This window comes from Hyaloscypha bicolor (genome assembly GCF_002865645.1).
Source record: "Hyaloscypha bicolor E unplaced genomic scaffold K444scaffold_10, whole genome shotgun sequence".
Taxonomy (NCBI): Eukaryota; Fungi; Ascomycota; class Leotiomycetes; order Helotiales; family Hyaloscyphaceae; genus Hyaloscypha; species Hyaloscypha bicolor.
This window is the reverse complement of record NW_020194512.1, coordinates 2,908,594-2,924,410: the sequence shown is the minus strand read 5'-3', so window position 1 is coordinate 2,924,410 and position 15,817 is coordinate 2,908,594. Positions and strand designations below refer to the sequence as shown.

General features: G+C 43.3%; 5 protein-coding genes across 5 annotated transcripts; 2 read left to right on the top strand and 3 right to left on the bottom strand.

The window, feature by feature from the left end:
• Nucleotides 1-217: 217 nt before the first annotated feature.
• Nucleotides 218-2,877, bottom strand: K444DRAFT_606406 (uncharacterized protein). Its single transcript, XM_024878985.1, has 6 exons — nt 2,469-2,877; nt 2,180-2,418; nt 1,107-2,130; nt 968-1,056; nt 706-919; nt 218-649 (listed from the first exon to the last, which is right to left on the bottom strand). The coding sequence occupies exons 1-6, from the start codon at nt 2,634-2,636 to the stop codon at nt 464-466; spliced, it is 1,920 nt and encodes a 639-aa protein (XP_024744371.1). The 5' UTR covers nt 2,637-2,877; the 3' UTR covers nt 218-463.
• A 1,184-nt stretch (nt 2,878-4,061) lies between these two features.
• On the top strand, nt 4,062-5,364 carry K444DRAFT_639411 (uncharacterized protein; the record flags this gene model as incomplete). The annotated part of the gene is made up of 4 exons (XM_024884381.1): nt 4,062-4,200; nt 4,294-4,547; nt 4,600-5,028; nt 5,080-5,364. The coding sequence occupies 4 exons, from the start codon at nt 4,062-4,064 to the stop codon at nt 5,362-5,364; spliced, it is 1,107 nt and encodes a 368-aa protein (XP_024744370.1).
• Nucleotides 5,365-6,092: 728 nt separating this feature from the next.
• On the bottom strand, nt 6,093-8,468 carry K444DRAFT_606403 (kinase-like protein). Its single transcript, XM_024878984.1, has 2 exons — nt 6,778-8,468; nt 6,093-6,723 (listed from the first exon to the last, which is right to left on the bottom strand). The coding sequence occupies exons 1-2, from the start codon at nt 8,424-8,426 to the stop codon at nt 6,387-6,389; spliced, it is 1,986 nt and encodes a 661-aa protein (XP_024744369.1). The 5' UTR covers nt 8,427-8,468; the 3' UTR covers nt 6,093-6,386.
• A 1,122-nt stretch (nt 8,469-9,590) lies between these two features.
• On the bottom strand, nt 9,591-9,797 carry K444DRAFT_515813 (uncharacterized protein; the record flags this gene model as incomplete). The annotated part of the gene is made up of 1 exon (XM_024873629.1): nt 9,591-9,797. One exon carries the CDS (start codon nt 9,795-9,797, stop codon nt 9,591-9,593), a length of 207 nt encoding a protein of 68 aa, XP_024744368.1.
• A 5,048-nt stretch (nt 9,798-14,845) lies between these two features.
• On the top strand, nt 14,846-15,576 carry K444DRAFT_606402 (uncharacterized protein). Its single transcript, XM_024878983.1, has one exon. It carries the CDS (start codon nt 15,090-15,092, stop codon nt 15,372-15,374), a length of 285 nt encoding a protein of 94 aa, XP_024744367.1. The 5' UTR covers nt 14,846-15,089; the 3' UTR covers nt 15,375-15,576.
• Nucleotides 15,577-15,817: the final 241 nt, after the last annotated feature.

Sequence of the window (15,817 nt, the reverse complement as noted above, 5' to 3'; positions counted from 1 at the left end):
CACCCCTGTCTGGTTGTACTCCAAAGGTACTGTACCGCTACTGATGGTCATCGCAGCGCAGAGCCAATTCTTGCCCATTCTACGCCTCATGCTCAAGCTTACAGGTTCGCAGTCTGATGACTTCGAATTAACCTTACAGTACAGTAAGGTTAGAATTCGAAGTTCATTTCGAATTGCTGACTTTTCATGATGGATATTACGCATAACTTATAGACAACGAAGCTTTTGGTTGTTTGTGTATGGCGACAAAGAGGGCTTAAATAATGTAGCAACTAAGATAACTTTCAGAACTTGTATGCTACAAGCTTCGACCACCACCCAAAACGATGAACGATATAAGTGCGTCTCAAAACAACCGTATTAGTCCACCCAGTCAAGTCGCTCTTGAATCCTGTCATACGCCAACGCGGGATGTCAAGTTCTGCGCGAAAAACACATTGCATTATTCGTTCAATATGCTTCATCAAATATGCCCCCAAAGATTCCACAAGCTCTTTTCTGGCTCTACGTCGGCAGCGCCCCGATGACGAATCTCGTTGAGCCTCCGGAAAATCTCCTCAACTTCTGCGCATTGAGATAGATCAACGAGAGCCCATTTAGCCCCCTTGGTGAGCTTCAGCAGCGCAACTATCAATACGAACACTATGATCTGGTTTGTGACATCAGTGTCTACACAATTTGGGCACATACAGGAAGGAAACTTACAGTCAAATACGCCGATACAAAAGGCACCCTCTGAAAGCCACGCCACAGAAATGCCCCGTTAGCGACAATTAAAACCAACAGGCATGCGAAGAGAGCAAAAAATCCGGTCACGGGCTGGCCGTGGCTGCGGAATGGGTAATCGTCGTCAATACGTTGGAATCGGCGAACTTGCGGGAAGCGCTTCTCCTCGAGGGTAGGGGCGTGACGCTTCACGCTTTGTAGTAATGAGTAGACGCCATCTATAAACACGAAGGAGACTCACCAGTAGTAGAAGCGAAGGAATGCCCAGCACTCACAAGCCCAGACGATGATCACACCGTCTGTTCCCATTTGGCTGAGCGCCTCAATGAACTGTAGTGATTTAGCAGGGCGTTCATGGTGTAAGCAGGAGTAGAACGTACCATGCCGATAGGACTCGAAGAGTCTGATCCCCCTGGTGCCAATGATATAAGAGGGACCCACCAGAAAGCGACAGCGGAAAAGATCATAGCGCGCATTGGCACATTTCTGTTGTTCGTCTTGCCAAACCAGGCAAGTATACGTTTCCACGGAGGGGCACCCTCTCCTCCTCTTAGACGACTGGCCAGGCCAAAGAAAGTACGCGACGCGACATACAGATTGGTGTTTGCACACGTTATGGCCGTGAAAATGAGGAAGATGTTGATTGCCGATGCCAGCGAAGGAAGCTGTGATCGTTTCGCAATGGCTACGAAAGGCGCCATGCTGGGTCTGTTCGCCTTGAAAGGTATGCCATTCTCAGCACACAGTAGCTTTCCATCGCTATCTACTTTTTTGATCCAGCTTTGCCGAGTCAGCAGACAATCGTCGTGCTCGATGTTCGAGGCTACTAGAATCCCGCCAACAGTGTACGCGATCATCGCAAACACGGGGATCCAGACGGCCGCGAATCTGATCGTTTCACCGATCAACATGGCGCTCTGGCGCTCGGCGTCATGACCGCCCACATTGTTTGGCTCCTCGTCATCAGATCGCCTGGATGTTGGCCACCGAGCTTCAAGCGCTGATGCTGCAATGATTTCGACGCCGACATACGCAAAGCCAGCCACTGACAATGTCATGAGGAATGCAATGAACCAGTCAGACGCAGCTTGCGTCTCATACGGTGTAGGACTATTCCAAAATCTTGCGCCAATGTGCCCCCCGTCTGCCACTGGATCATTGCCTGCTCCTGCATTGATGGCAATCATCGCGATGATGATCACAACGAAGACAGAAATCTTCATGCTGCCCACAACCACCTCCACTAACCCGTACACTTCCACTCCTAGTGCGTTGATGAGCACCAGGATCAGAGGCACCACCACAAACATTATAGCTCCTTGTATGCCTTTGCTATTATTCCAATATGTGACTTCGGCGGCGGTCGTTGCGAGAAGGGCAGCGAAGGAGACGGAGTACGTAAACCTGCAGAATTCAGCCACACAATTGCTCGGTGGAACAGAGTACAACATACCAATAAGCTATACCGACAGCAATACCAAGCTCGTTGTCCACAAACTCGCTGACGTAGATTGCCATGGCTCCTGGGACCGGCCAAATACACAGGAGTTCGGTGATACACTGCATCACCGTCCAAGCAATAAAACCCATGATTAGGAAGGCGAGGACGACTGCGAGCGGGCCGCCCATCTCAACGATATCACCGCCTCGCCAATACAATCCAACTCCGAGGGTTCCATTGATGGTAACCATCTGAAAACAAGTCAGCTGTGCTCGAACTCATCTCATCTTGGAAGACTTACAAACAAAGCTAACGGCCCAAGCCAACGATTGACGGATCGCGAGTTGTCAGGCTGTTCTTCTCGGGGCATGCTAGCGGGAACACGTTGCACTTCGACACTCTTCTCACTCGGAGAGGATCTGCTCGAGCGCGGTCTCGACCGAACCAGCATCTCCATGGAGTCGGCCATGTTACCGTGAGGCAACAAGAAGCCGCTGTAGGGCTCCGCGTGTGCGACGATTACAACCGGACAGCAGCGGTGGATCGGTGGATTTTAAGGCTGGTGTGACAGGTCAGGGGAAGACAGATGTCGTGGACAAGCTCGCGCCCGTCATAGGTAGTGGAACATACAAGGCTGAAAGACCCTCTGGACTAGTACTGCCATCACATTATGACTCCTAACAAGACAGGTGGCTGCCTGCCCCACGGTAACAAGGCAAAAGGGGAATCCACAGGGCTGTGCATTTCTGCCCGGCACTCGGTCACAAGGTATCGTGTCTTGCGCAAGCTCCCGGCCCGATACGCACGTCCCGCGGGCTGAAAAGATATAGCCACGTTGAGTCCGCCGTACCGTTAAAGGATCACAGCCACGCGACTGCCCCCTTTCTCATTCTTACCAGTCTTCTGCTTCGATCATGGCGCTCTCACGGCAGACAGTGTCTAAGAAATACATGCTGAGAGATGACTTGGAAAAGCTGCTGAAGGGCCTGTTCAAGGGCCAGAAGGAGTTCAATATCCGCGTATGCATCACGTACAGAGTGCTGCATTGGCTCGTTGACTAAACCGCTGGTAGATGGCGAACGACATATACTCATTTGACGCACCGAGAGCGTTGACGGATGTAAGTGTATCTTCACATCCATTTCACTTCGAGGGAAGGCTAATCTGTGGACACAAGACAGAGATTGAGTAAGTATTCGGCCTTTGATGCTGAAACGAGCAGGCGAAATTGGAGAATTGACCAATGCTGCAGGTCTGCGCAAACGAAGGACTAGGGTGGCAACTAGGGGCTGCGGACGCAAAAAACTTGTTGCAACATCATCGAGATCGATTGGCTGGGCATACACCACACCGCAATCAGCTCATCCTTGCTTTGCAGCAGCCCCTGGCCGTGGCCTCGTTTGCGTTTCCCCCCGACTTGCCGGTGGCTTGACCGGTCGTCAAAGCCTTTGTCAAGGAAACTAACACTGCCCCCGAGTGGAGAGGAGGCTTGGGATGGCAAGGCACAATCTACATTGCGAGAACTATAAATTATATAACCACAATACAAATCGAGTACGGCTCTTTCGCATTGTCCCATTGAAAACCCATCCACCACATCTGCTGCCCTTACTTCACCCCCATGGCTTCGTCACTCAATTATCTTAGCAAGACTGTAGATGTACCCGTCAAAATTCTAGATCTCCCAACAGGCGGAGACGCAGTTTCATCCCATCAATTCTCCGATGCGCAATCTCTCATTAACTTTCTGGCTCCTGATGCTGGCAATTCGAACTATTCATGCCGAGTAATGTACGAAAAATAATGTGACTAAGATAGCGGCCACAAGATGCTAACATGGGCTAGTTCGATATGCCAGAAGCACTCATGGAGACCCCTTCAAATCAGTGAAGAAATGCTGGATGCTCTTGTGAGCCAATATGGGCTTGATGAACATATCCATGAGCTGGCCTCGTGTTTCTTTCAACGAAACCTTGCTCTTGAGGAGACATACTGCGTTCCATGGATGCAGAAACGGAGTACTACAAGCGAAGGTAAGATTACGTTAACTGGCCCAAGTAAATGATTTTTTGTCGGCTAATCTCTTGGTAGACCTGCTTTACAGCATTCGGTATCCCGAGTTCAAGAAACTAGCGAGGAATGGAGCATTCGTCAGACTGGATTATATCACCAAAGACGACTGGATGGCTCAAAAAACGTGTTCATTTTGCTACACCCACTCCCAAACTCAGCGTTACAGACGTCCGTAGAGCGTTATGTGGATGACAATGCCGGACGGTTTGCTGCTAGCCCAATGTGGTTGCATGGCCTGCTCTTTGATACATATTTTCCAGCTTGGCGGCATTACAGTCTTTCTTTGGAGCGAAAATTCTTACCCATAGTAAGTTTTCCTCCAGCATCATCGTGCTAACAAACTGTTGACCACTGCATAGGTGAACCTCACATGGGCCACCTTCATTGAAGAAAACCTGCCCGTCGACCACGAAACACTCAGAACGTTCGCGAGTCTTCGCAATCAATTCCTGCAGATCCCGTCTATCCTATCCCAATCCGCAGATGTCTTGCAAGAGATAACTGCAACGCTGGTCGATCTGAAAACAACCCAGCCAGCAGCATCAGAACACTGCCAACATATCTCCTCCCAGGCCAACAATTACCGAACACAGTGTGCGACTCTCACCAAGACAGCTTCATACCTTCAGCAGCGGGCGGAGGTGATGGCAGGCTTTTTGGCAGGGACGTTGTCTCTCCGGGATCAACTCGTTTCAAAGCAGCAGAACAACAGTATGGTCCGGTTGAACAAATCCGCCGTCTTCATAACGGCTTTAACATTGCTATATCTGCCTTCGTCGTGGCTGGCTGTAAGTTTCTCGCAAACCCTCTCAGATCCGATCCAGTCTAACACCAATCAGACATTCTTCGGCATGAACTTCTTCGTCATGAACCAAGATAGCCATCGACTAGTCGGCTCGCCCATGATCTGGATATATGCTCTCTCTGCAGCCGTCCTCACAGCGGGCACCATGTTATTTTATTATGTATTGATACAGTACGAGGGGCAGTTCTTCAGTGGACTGTCGCCAAAACCGCAGCTCGGTGCCCCGGAGAAAATCACCCGCCTTGAAGGGTTGAAGAGAATGTTGACTAAGTCAATGACGGGGGCTATCTATGACGAGTCGAAAGAGATGATGGTGTAGGAGACGTGCATACAGGGCTTCAACTCGCGACTATTAGCTTTATAATAGCGCCCCGTTGCGTGGTTATGAGCATGTGTCGTGGTCCATCATCTCGGGACAGAGCCACCGCGATTCGGTCACTTTCCGACAAGTCCGGGAGCTCTGCAATCAATGCCGGAGAGGGCTTTATGTCCCGTGTCGGAACGGACATCCTCAGAAGCAGCAACCTATCTCTTCTTTCCCCGGTGGCAAAAGCATAGATGGCCTTGTCGTCGTGGTCGACTAGGATGTGTAAGATGCGGTACTTTGGCACATCGTGTTGATAAAAAGTAACTTCGGCGCCTTTTGGGTACGGATGAATCCATAAACGCCGCTCACGAGTGATTATGGAGAATGCGCATTGCGTGTTCAAAGGAGCGAATGTTGTCAGAAAGCCAAGATTACTGTTGTCTTGTCCCTATAGAAATTATCAGACTATCGTAATTTGGAAATCATGGGTTTTGGCAACTTGCGTCCGCATTGGCATTTTCATCCAATCTTTTAGCGCTATTTGTGCCTAATTGAAAGAGAGGAAAACTGATATTGTGTTTGCCTCCACGGACCGTTAGCTCCGGTCTGATGGCAACGTGCAAATTGCCAGCGGCCGAGAATGTGAAGTGTGTAACTTGTCCAGCTTCGGAAGAGAGCGCTGCCGCTAGGAACGGATCTTGAGAACTGACTGAAGGATGCATCGAGGAAGTCGGAGAGGAAAGATTCGATAACGATGTTGAGCTATGGCGAGGTTACAAAGATGATTGACTTTGGCAGGCCTATTGTGACTTACTCAGAGTCGGCCAGGCTTATTAGCTCTTCTATCCGAATCCAGCGCAACCTCAACGGTGATCTACGTCCAGTCGTTACGCAGGCAAACCACTTGCTATCATCTGATAAGGCAATATTTTGCGGTGGAGGGCAGCTGCTAATATTGATAATATAATACTTTTCCAGGTTTGGTTCCACAAACCGTCCACCTCTGAAGTCGAAAACATAGCACTACGGACGCATTAGCTTCGTCCACACACCCTAGTATAAGCGTCTACCCAAGAAAAATTTGTACGTCTTCGTACCTGAAATCTATCCTTGTTTGTTGAAGCCACCAAGAAAACTTCAGTCAAACGTACGTCCCGCCAGGTGACGTTTTCTCCTCCGGGAAGTGTGAAGACGGGGCCATTATCCAGGGTGCCCGAGCTGCCTGCATTCGAAAGCATCTGAGCCGTACAAAGCGCAATCGTCTTGTCGGTCCAATATGCTGCCAAGGTTGCATCTGCTGTAACAGAACATCCTTTAGGACCCGAGAGACTCATAGTCCATTGTGAAATGTCAGGAGCGACATGTCGCTCTCTACTTTACGGGTCAGCGATTTTCTTTGTATCTAGTGAACCGGTTAGTACTGACCTACTGAAAGGATTCCAGAGTCCGTGCTTGGCAGGTTCCGATGCATGGCTGGAGGAATGGCCATCTGCCACAGCTGGCTCAGCCAGCTTTTTGTAACCCTTGTACGCATCCTCCATCTTCCTAACAAACTCTTTCGCATCCGTACTTCTTCGGCGAGATTCTGGGTTGAGAACGAGTACGGAGTTGTCAATATATCCAAGAAGATGTTGCACAATCTTCGCCTCGTTTGGATCTCGTTTCTTAGCTTTCTTGACCAGCTTTGCGTGCCACTCCGCAACTGCCGGGTGTCGCCTCGCTTTCTCAAACCTTTTGCTATCCGAAGTCAGAAAGAAGTAGTCGTAACCCTTGGAACCCTTGTACTCGTTGCGTGCTGACGTGTACTTCTCGAGTCCATCCCTTCCCTCTTCCATGTATGTAAATAGGGTGCTGATGATGGCACCTAAAGACCATACATCGCTCTCTCTTCCCGACGTCTTCGTCGAAGCTTGAGTCTCCGGAGCAAGATACGTCCCTTCGGCGCGGAGATTCTTCGTCTTTGACAACGACTGATTGCGCTTGAGAAATGGTTGTTCGAAATCCTGCTCGTCTTCATTTAAAAACTTCACTCGCGACATGCCGAAGTCGCTCAGTTTCCAAATCATCCTGTCTCCATCCTCGAAGAGCAAAATGTTCGCCGGCTTAAGATCCATGTGGTAGCAGGCAAAATTTTTGCGATCCACGGTCGTGGACATTTTGTAGTGGAGAAACTCCAAGCCTTCTGTGAGACCAACCGCACTCCAGAGGATGGATGACTTTTCAACGACGGTTTTCAGACGCTCAGGCCCCTTCTCCTCCATATACTTCTGGAGGTCACATTTGGCCAGAGGCATGAACAAGCTGTATCGAGGTTTGGTGTCGTTTACAACTTCTATGCTCCCAAAGCTCTCGACAATATTTTTGCAGTTGAATCGACTGGTAAGAATCGCGTTGATGATGTTGTATTCGCTCTCCCCATACCTTTTGGGATTGAGCAAGTAATCTTTTCTGGCCACAGGGATCTCGTCATAGAACGATTGTCCGTCTTGGGTTTTCGTTACCAAATGCCCCGCAGCGATTTTAACCGCGTATACCTCGCCAAATGACCCATCTCCAATGTATGTTGGCTCGAGATATGGAAGCCTCCATTCTTTGAGATCTTGAATTTTTAGCGAATGAGGATCGCCTATTACGACGGTGCAGAATATTGGCTGGGCATCGCGATATTTGCGGGTCTGCGCGTGGCTGCCATCAAACAGTTCCAAGCAGGCGTCACGCGACAAAGGCAGATTGCTAGATCCATCGCCGATGACCAACTTGGAGATGAAAGCTTGAGCGGCTGTGATGTTGCAAGATGCGTAGAGGATAATTGCCAGGACATTGTGGAGCTTCTTGTCTTTGATTTTCTGAACGAAGACGTTCTCGTTGAAATCGTCGGGCCAATCCGTCGGAGACAAGGACAGACTTCGGAATACGCTGCCTAAGTTCTCGTCGTGCAAAACTTGCTCAGCGATGCCGCGGGGTGCGAAGCGCAGACTATGCTCCTCGTCTGGCAAGAGGTTGCGGGACAGTTGACAATAAATATGCGTAGAGACTTCATCGTAGCTGTCTGAAGGCACGCTCCCACCAGCCATAATGCCTGCAGGTGGTGCTTCGGGAATCAGAACATGTGTTTGTACTTGGAGCTGCTCTGCCTCTTTGGAGGGAAACGAGGCTCTGACACCCGCCGAGCAACTAATGATGCTTGTTAGAATACGGTGAGCTGTTTTGACCTCATTGGCATGTTAGGCACGTGTTGAGTCACGGGCTGGATGACTCTATTGAGTATGGCTGCCTATGGATGCCTACTACTTGAGAAACTATATAGGGACTTGCTTTTACAGTCAGAATAGAGCAACTCTTCCACTACTGATCTGTTAGAATGATTGGTAATCAACCCGTGACCTGCTGCGCTAACAATGCTATTTAAAGGTAAGCGACACGTGACTAATAATTGAAAATTGCTAGTTAAAAGAACGAATACTGTACGCCTTAGAGTTTTCACATTTTGCTTATTGCCTTAATAGACTGCGATAAACCCCCCAAAAAGCACAAGCGGATGTCATTGGTGCACCAAGTTCGAATACCTAGCTCGATTAATTTATGTATTCCATCCTGCTTAGTAATATATATCTCCGCTCTGGTGCTCTGCGATAACAATTAGCAACGGTACCTTTTGGGTACAACCTGGCAGGGATGCACAGCCACAAGTGTCAGGAAATGGACCCCGCTTAAAATAATTAACTAAAAAACTAGCGACACCCAATTCGCCTTCCACTGTACCATGTGGGGATAAAGTTTAATCCATACCGCTTTGAGATGGTCCGTACGCTCAAGTTATTCATTAAGTATTTAAAGGGCGGACACCGATTTCGCACATAGCTATATCAGGTTGCATCGGATGCATCTTACTTTTGGGGTACTTTGAAGTTATCTCGTCTCTATAGCGTCTTGTATTTATATAATACTATTTACAATAATTAATGCAATGTATTTTGAGGGTATTTATTTAATTATTACACTTGATTCCGTTCTTCAATTATCTGACTATAATTTACAAATATTAGCTCCGTCATTACAATCTCTATCTACTGCCCCTCTTCTGCCCCGACCTTTTGCTCTACCCGCTCTAGTCTAGCACGATTCTTGAGATTTCTACGCCCTGCTTCTATATCATACGGAAGCAGGTTCACCGGTACCGGGTATAATAGTTGCTAACTCCCCGTTAGTTACACCCTTTAAGACCTTTAAAAGCAAGGCTAGTAACTTGCAATTTGCTCTTTAGAGGGTGGCCAGGACTCGAGATCGACAGAATTATACGTAAAGTAACGACCAGTCTGACGGTTACGGATAATAAGGGCTACATCAATATTGCAAAGCTCTGCCAGCTCGTAGGCCTTATTAATCAAGGTAGACTTCCGTCTGCTTAACCTTTCGCTTCTTCTTTTGGGTGGTTTGACAGCCATAATAAGGGAGGTTATTCTTTAAATATTAAGAGAGTAGGATATATAGTACTTTAAATAATCTAAGCTCAGATATCAAATATAGGAAATTCTATAAAAGAGCGCTTGGAATAAACATTTCTAAAATACTGAAAGTTAAGTTTCGGTAGCTAATTTAAAGAAGTTGAAAATAGAAAGTGTATTCTCGATACGGATTTGCAACTCGCGCATTTTCGAAAGGCAATAGAACGGTCCGCTTAGCAACCGCTCAGGCAAGAACACCAAAAAAATTACGATTTTTTCAAAGTACTTAGAAAATTCTAAAAACTTCCAAGATAATTATAATTAAGTTGTAGATTACAATTATTAACTATTTTTCTTTATTTTGTTGCGTTATTATGGTTAAATAGATATTTGGGCGGTTGAGGGATATAGGCGGTTGAGGGATATAGGCGGTTGAGGGGTATAGGCGGTTGAGGGATATAGGCGGTTATTGGGTAAATCCTTGTATTACTTTCGAGGAACGAAAACAGACGAGCGAATAGAAAATAACTCCACCTTTCGATTTCCAAGTAAGGTCTCTTCTTTGACTGGCGTTGCAGGCGCGCGTTTGATATAGCAGTAACAGGAAGTAAATAGTAAATGCTTGCTAGTCGAAAACAGTATTCTGCCGGGCATATCTATAGCCAATTACATTTCAAAGAAAATAAAATAAAATATTTTTCTATATATCTTGATTGGCTCTTCTAAAGTTGGGTACGCAATTTCCTCCATAAGCAGGGCGGTAATTGCGTGGTCGCTTGCCCCACCTTAGCATTTAGGGAACTAACGTCTGTTCCTGCGTCCCAAGACGCACCCTGTTACAAGACAAATCTACAGTTTTAGAATTACAAATTTTTTCTTAGTGGATCTATAAAGTTGTTATTAATATATTACTTTCTTTACCTATTTCTCCTTCAGAAGACTACTTAGCAATAAGAATAAAGAGTACAGTTAATTATACTATTAATTATTTTAATTATACTACCGATCGCCGCTTCTGCTATCTCCCCTTATTTAATTGCAACTATTAAAGTCTTTTCAAAATTCGGAGCACTTGAGGAAAGGTTCTATTACGAAATAATATAGCTCCAAATTTTGAAGACTTTCAGAAAGGAGAGAAATACAGTCCGAGAGTTACGCCGGTATAATAAGAGGGTCCACATATCTCAGTACTTAGTAATATCTATTAGCCTAGTAATAAATATACTATATTTACGCCCGGGCTTGCTATATCTACTCAGATATAACTTTTAGGGCTTATCCCGTATATGGCGTAAATATAGGGTTCTCGAACATTCTATAGCTATAGAGGAATGCGATCCTAATTAATTAAACAGCAGCCGTTTTTATCCTTAACGGAGTCTTTCATTCCGGATAATATCCCCTATATAAGATCTTAGAGCTATTTATACAAATTCCTGTATATCTATATTAAGAGCTCTTATACTCTATAATATACGAATTGCGCCCAGTTTAAAGGCCATTTCTAGTCTTTCGCTCGCTCCTCTATAATACTCGTATAAAGTGCTACTATAATATCCCGACTCTCAAGACGCAATATGCCTTATTCTATAAGCGATATATAGAAGCCGCAAGCCACCTTAATATATACTCGATCTGGCGACGGCTACAAGTATCCGATTATATATGGAAATTCTGCTATTTAGAAGCTACTAACTATATAGATTACTTTATTAGCCAAACCGGCGGCTTTATTCTCGGCTATCAAGCAAGCAGAGAGGTAGGCCAGTCGAGTATATTACAAGTTAATCTTCGAGAGATTATATATAATTAGTATATTCTATATAGGACTTCCAGATTCGTCTTTCTGCTATAGTATTAGCCTACTACTCGAAGAATTAATATAGTTTATCCGGCTATAGTAGGCAAAGTAGGTAATATTATACTTCTTTATATAGTAGATAACTACTTCTATACTAGGCCGCTTAATATCTTCTATAATAGTATAGTATTATAGTATTTCTATAATAGTTCTTTTCTTATTAAAGATTCCGGGAAGCGGTATTATACTTGAAGTTACTAATATTATAGTAATTAGGGATTTTGATTATAAACTTATATTAATGGAATAATAGGACCTTATATAAGAGAGAGCCTTAATAGATAATATATACGAGAAGATAATATAGTTAAATGTATTCTCGGTCGAGCCTAGAGAATAATTCCCTGCTATATAAAAAGGCATTAAGTTTATAAGATCCGTTTCTATCTACTATAACCTTAAGAGATATTTAACTAATATACTCTTTATATAGCTAATATTATCTAGAATATACTTTATATATATCTTTTATAGCTATTTTAGGAACTTTCTATTATATAGCAACTATAGGCTAGTTACTTATATAACTATATATACTATATTTAGCTCTGGCTATTCGTGCTATACTTCTCTTTATTAAATAATCTGATTATATTATAATATAACCATATTTAATATAATACTTTCTATATTCTATATTTCTTGCCCTATATTTGAATTTGAGGCCATACTACTATTTACTAATTCAGATCTCTATATTAGCTGCAGACAGGCTTGAAAGATATATTATATAAATACCAGTTAGTAATATAATAATGGTATTACTATATAGTTGACTTATATTACCTCGGTACTTTGGGCTGCTATAAATAACTTTTAACTAGATATACTTTAAATTAACTTAATATATAGCTCGAGCTCTATAGCAGTAGTATAACGCCGCTATATAGTAAGAAGTTAATCTAATTCGGTACTCGAATAGCCGGAATAAGCATTAATAGTATTATAGAAAGCTTTAAACTTTATAGCCAGCTTTAGATAAGCCTTTGCTAAGGATAATAGATTACTCTAGTTATTAATTATCTGGCCTAAAATAATAGTATAACCCTTTTTTAGGTACTTTAGTACGGTTTCTAGGTCTTATACCTAAAGAAGTACTTTATAAAAGTCGGTAGTAATGCCTGCAAATCTTGAAATAATATATTATCTATTATTACAATTAAGGGACCGGGTATTAATAATTAGAAGGAGATCTATAACTAATATTGCGATTTCTATAGCTTTATTATATTATTTTTAATAAAATAGTAGTTTGAGGCATTAACTTACTATATAGATTCGAATAAATGGTAGGGAAATATAAAAGTTCTAAGACCGGCCAAAAACTCGATTTATTTTTTTGAGATCAGCTATATTTCCTGTTTACTAGTACTGCCTCTTAAGCTTATTACTAAGGCTAATTAACTAGTATACTAGATCTGAGTAGTCTTTAGATATTAATATAACTACTTAACAAGCGACTTGGATAGCCTCTTCGAGGTCGGCTATATTACTTGTCCGCTAGTAGCGGCTCTTAAGGTAATTACTAAAGTTACTTAAATAGCCTGTTAGATCGAAGTAGTTTTTAGGTATTAATATAACTACTTAACAAGTAACTTAAATAGCCTCTTTGAGGTCGGCTATATCTCCTATCCGCCTGTATTACTACTCAAGCTTATTACTAAGGTTATTTAAATAGACTACTAAATCTGAATAGTCTTTAGCTTTAGATATAATTGCTTTTCGAGCTAATTAAATAGCCTCTTTAAGGTCGGCTATATCTTCTCTCAACCTATACCGCCTCTCAAGCTTATTACTAAGATTATTTAAATTACCTATTAAAGCGGAGTAGTCTTTAGGTATTAATATAACTGCTTAATAATTAACTTGGATAGCCTCTTTAAGGTCGGCTATATCTCCCGTCCACTTATACCGACTTTCTAGAAATACCCTAAAGTTATTTAATAAATAACTTATAATTTCAGGTTTATTATATTTATAGTATAGAGATATCTATATAAAGCTAATAGCTATATTAATCCACTCTTTAATTCCATTCCGGGTAAACTTATTATAAATCTTGTTTGCAACTATTAAGGCTTACTTATAAGGTTCAAAATCTTGCATTTCCAACTTCTTAACCAGATATACCAGAAAAATATTAAAGTCCACTTACTAATCTTCCATTTCGATAAAATATATCTCTTATTATAAATAATTAGTCGCAAAATAAATAAAAGTAACTTTGGTATTACTTTATTAGCTATTATTTAAGCTATACTACCAGTGTATCTTATAGCTATATTAGTATAGGGTTAAGGCAGTAGCGGGTCTCTTGGTACTACTACTATACCACATTACTTGAGTTATACTTGTATACCTTTCTTATATCTTAATTTGCATCCCTAGAAGTGTAATAATAACAGCTATTCTTCTTTCCCAGATTTTTATTACAGTCGGATTAATTAAGCTCGGACAGCTTGTTACTAGTATTAATTATCCCTACCAAGACTACTATAATTCTTTATACTTCTCTACTCCGAATCTAATAATTAATATTCGTATATACTATAGCGGCCCCGGTTATAAGCTATATATATCGAACTTTTCTTCGGTACTAACGTTTTTGCTATCCGCTAGATATTTAAAACGTACTAAATTAAAGGTTTATATTAAAACGAACCTAGTTCGAACCTATATATTACAAAACTCTATATAATAGTTTGAGAAAGCGGTCTCCTTTAAAGAGACTCGATACTGGTTTGAGAGAGTAATTGGCCAGAGCAATAATATATACTTTATTATAGGCTTCTATACTATTATAGATATATAGATTATCTATAAGTCTGTAGAAGGTAATAAATATACGGGGCGACTTGGGCTGCCCGTTAGATTAGTACTAAATATAGCAGGAATAATAGCTCCCTTTGGAGACCTTACTAATTCACAAGTCGGCGTTTATTACGGGAGTATAGAAGGAATTATTAAGTATTTCAAGGCCCCTGGAGAGTAAATCTGTACCTTTTAGTATCGGAAAGTTTACTATTATTAGCTATTAAGCCAAAGTATTAATAAGGCCACGTTAGCAAAAATACTGTAATAGTCGGCAGGCGATTAATGGCGTAACGAGGAGGAAAGGGTTGAGGACATTCTTGAGGTGGAGACAACGGATCTGGGTCGGCTAGAAGGAGAGTAGGATGTAGAGGTAGCAGATAATGAAACTCTTCTGTAACTATTATAAGCTAGGGAAAGATATATATATCGATCAACAATTCCGTACTATACCAAAATTGGAACATAGAGTAATAACATCCCAACCTTTCTCTCGCTTCTTGTTATGTTGTCTTCCTTTACTCGCCCTTAATATCACCCGCCAGCGTTCCACAAGAAATAAAGCGATCAAGCCTCCAAGCAAGAGACTGGCCCATCGACTGCGGCCTGCTTCGCGCAGAATGTATCTTCCTCCACCTAGCTTTGTTTACAGTCTTGTTCTTGTCCTTGCCCTTCTTCAAGTCTTGATAAATGACCTCCTCTTCTTCCCAGGTATGAGAGAGTATTGCGTAAGCAGGGGCTTCGCTGCTGATGAATTCGCGAAAGACAATCTCGCTGTCAGGTTTGCATTGCAAGAGGCGTATACGAGATATGGTGGAGGTTCGCGAGCGATCTCGTGGCAAGAGCGACTCGTATCACTACTTCAGCGAGTTGGTACAGCACTGCGATTAAGAATTAGATGTTGAAGACCTGAGCGCGAGAAGGATATTCCAGGTGTGGTCGTAGGTGCCTATGAGGCTCTATCGTGGCATAACCTGGCCAGTTGGAAGAGCGGTAAGATGCTGTAGGTGGGAATTAAGGGGACAGGACGGTCATGAAGCATCAACGGTCGCTGAAAGACGGACTGCTTCGCACAGGCTACTTTTTGCTCTGCTCGGAGGATGTCAGGAAAGCGGGATTTTCCGGCAAGATCTCGCGCAGCTACAAACGCGCAGATTTTACCGAGATTACTATAAGCACACCGCCGCTGACCAGCATCTTTGATCGCTTAATTGGACGAAGTATCAGCCTACGTTGCGACGGCGTATAACATTGTACGCTCAGGCCGCTACAACACTGAGAATGCCGTTCTAGCATTATACTAAAACCTGGATATCTATTTCAGGTCATTTTATAAGTTTAAAAGGTG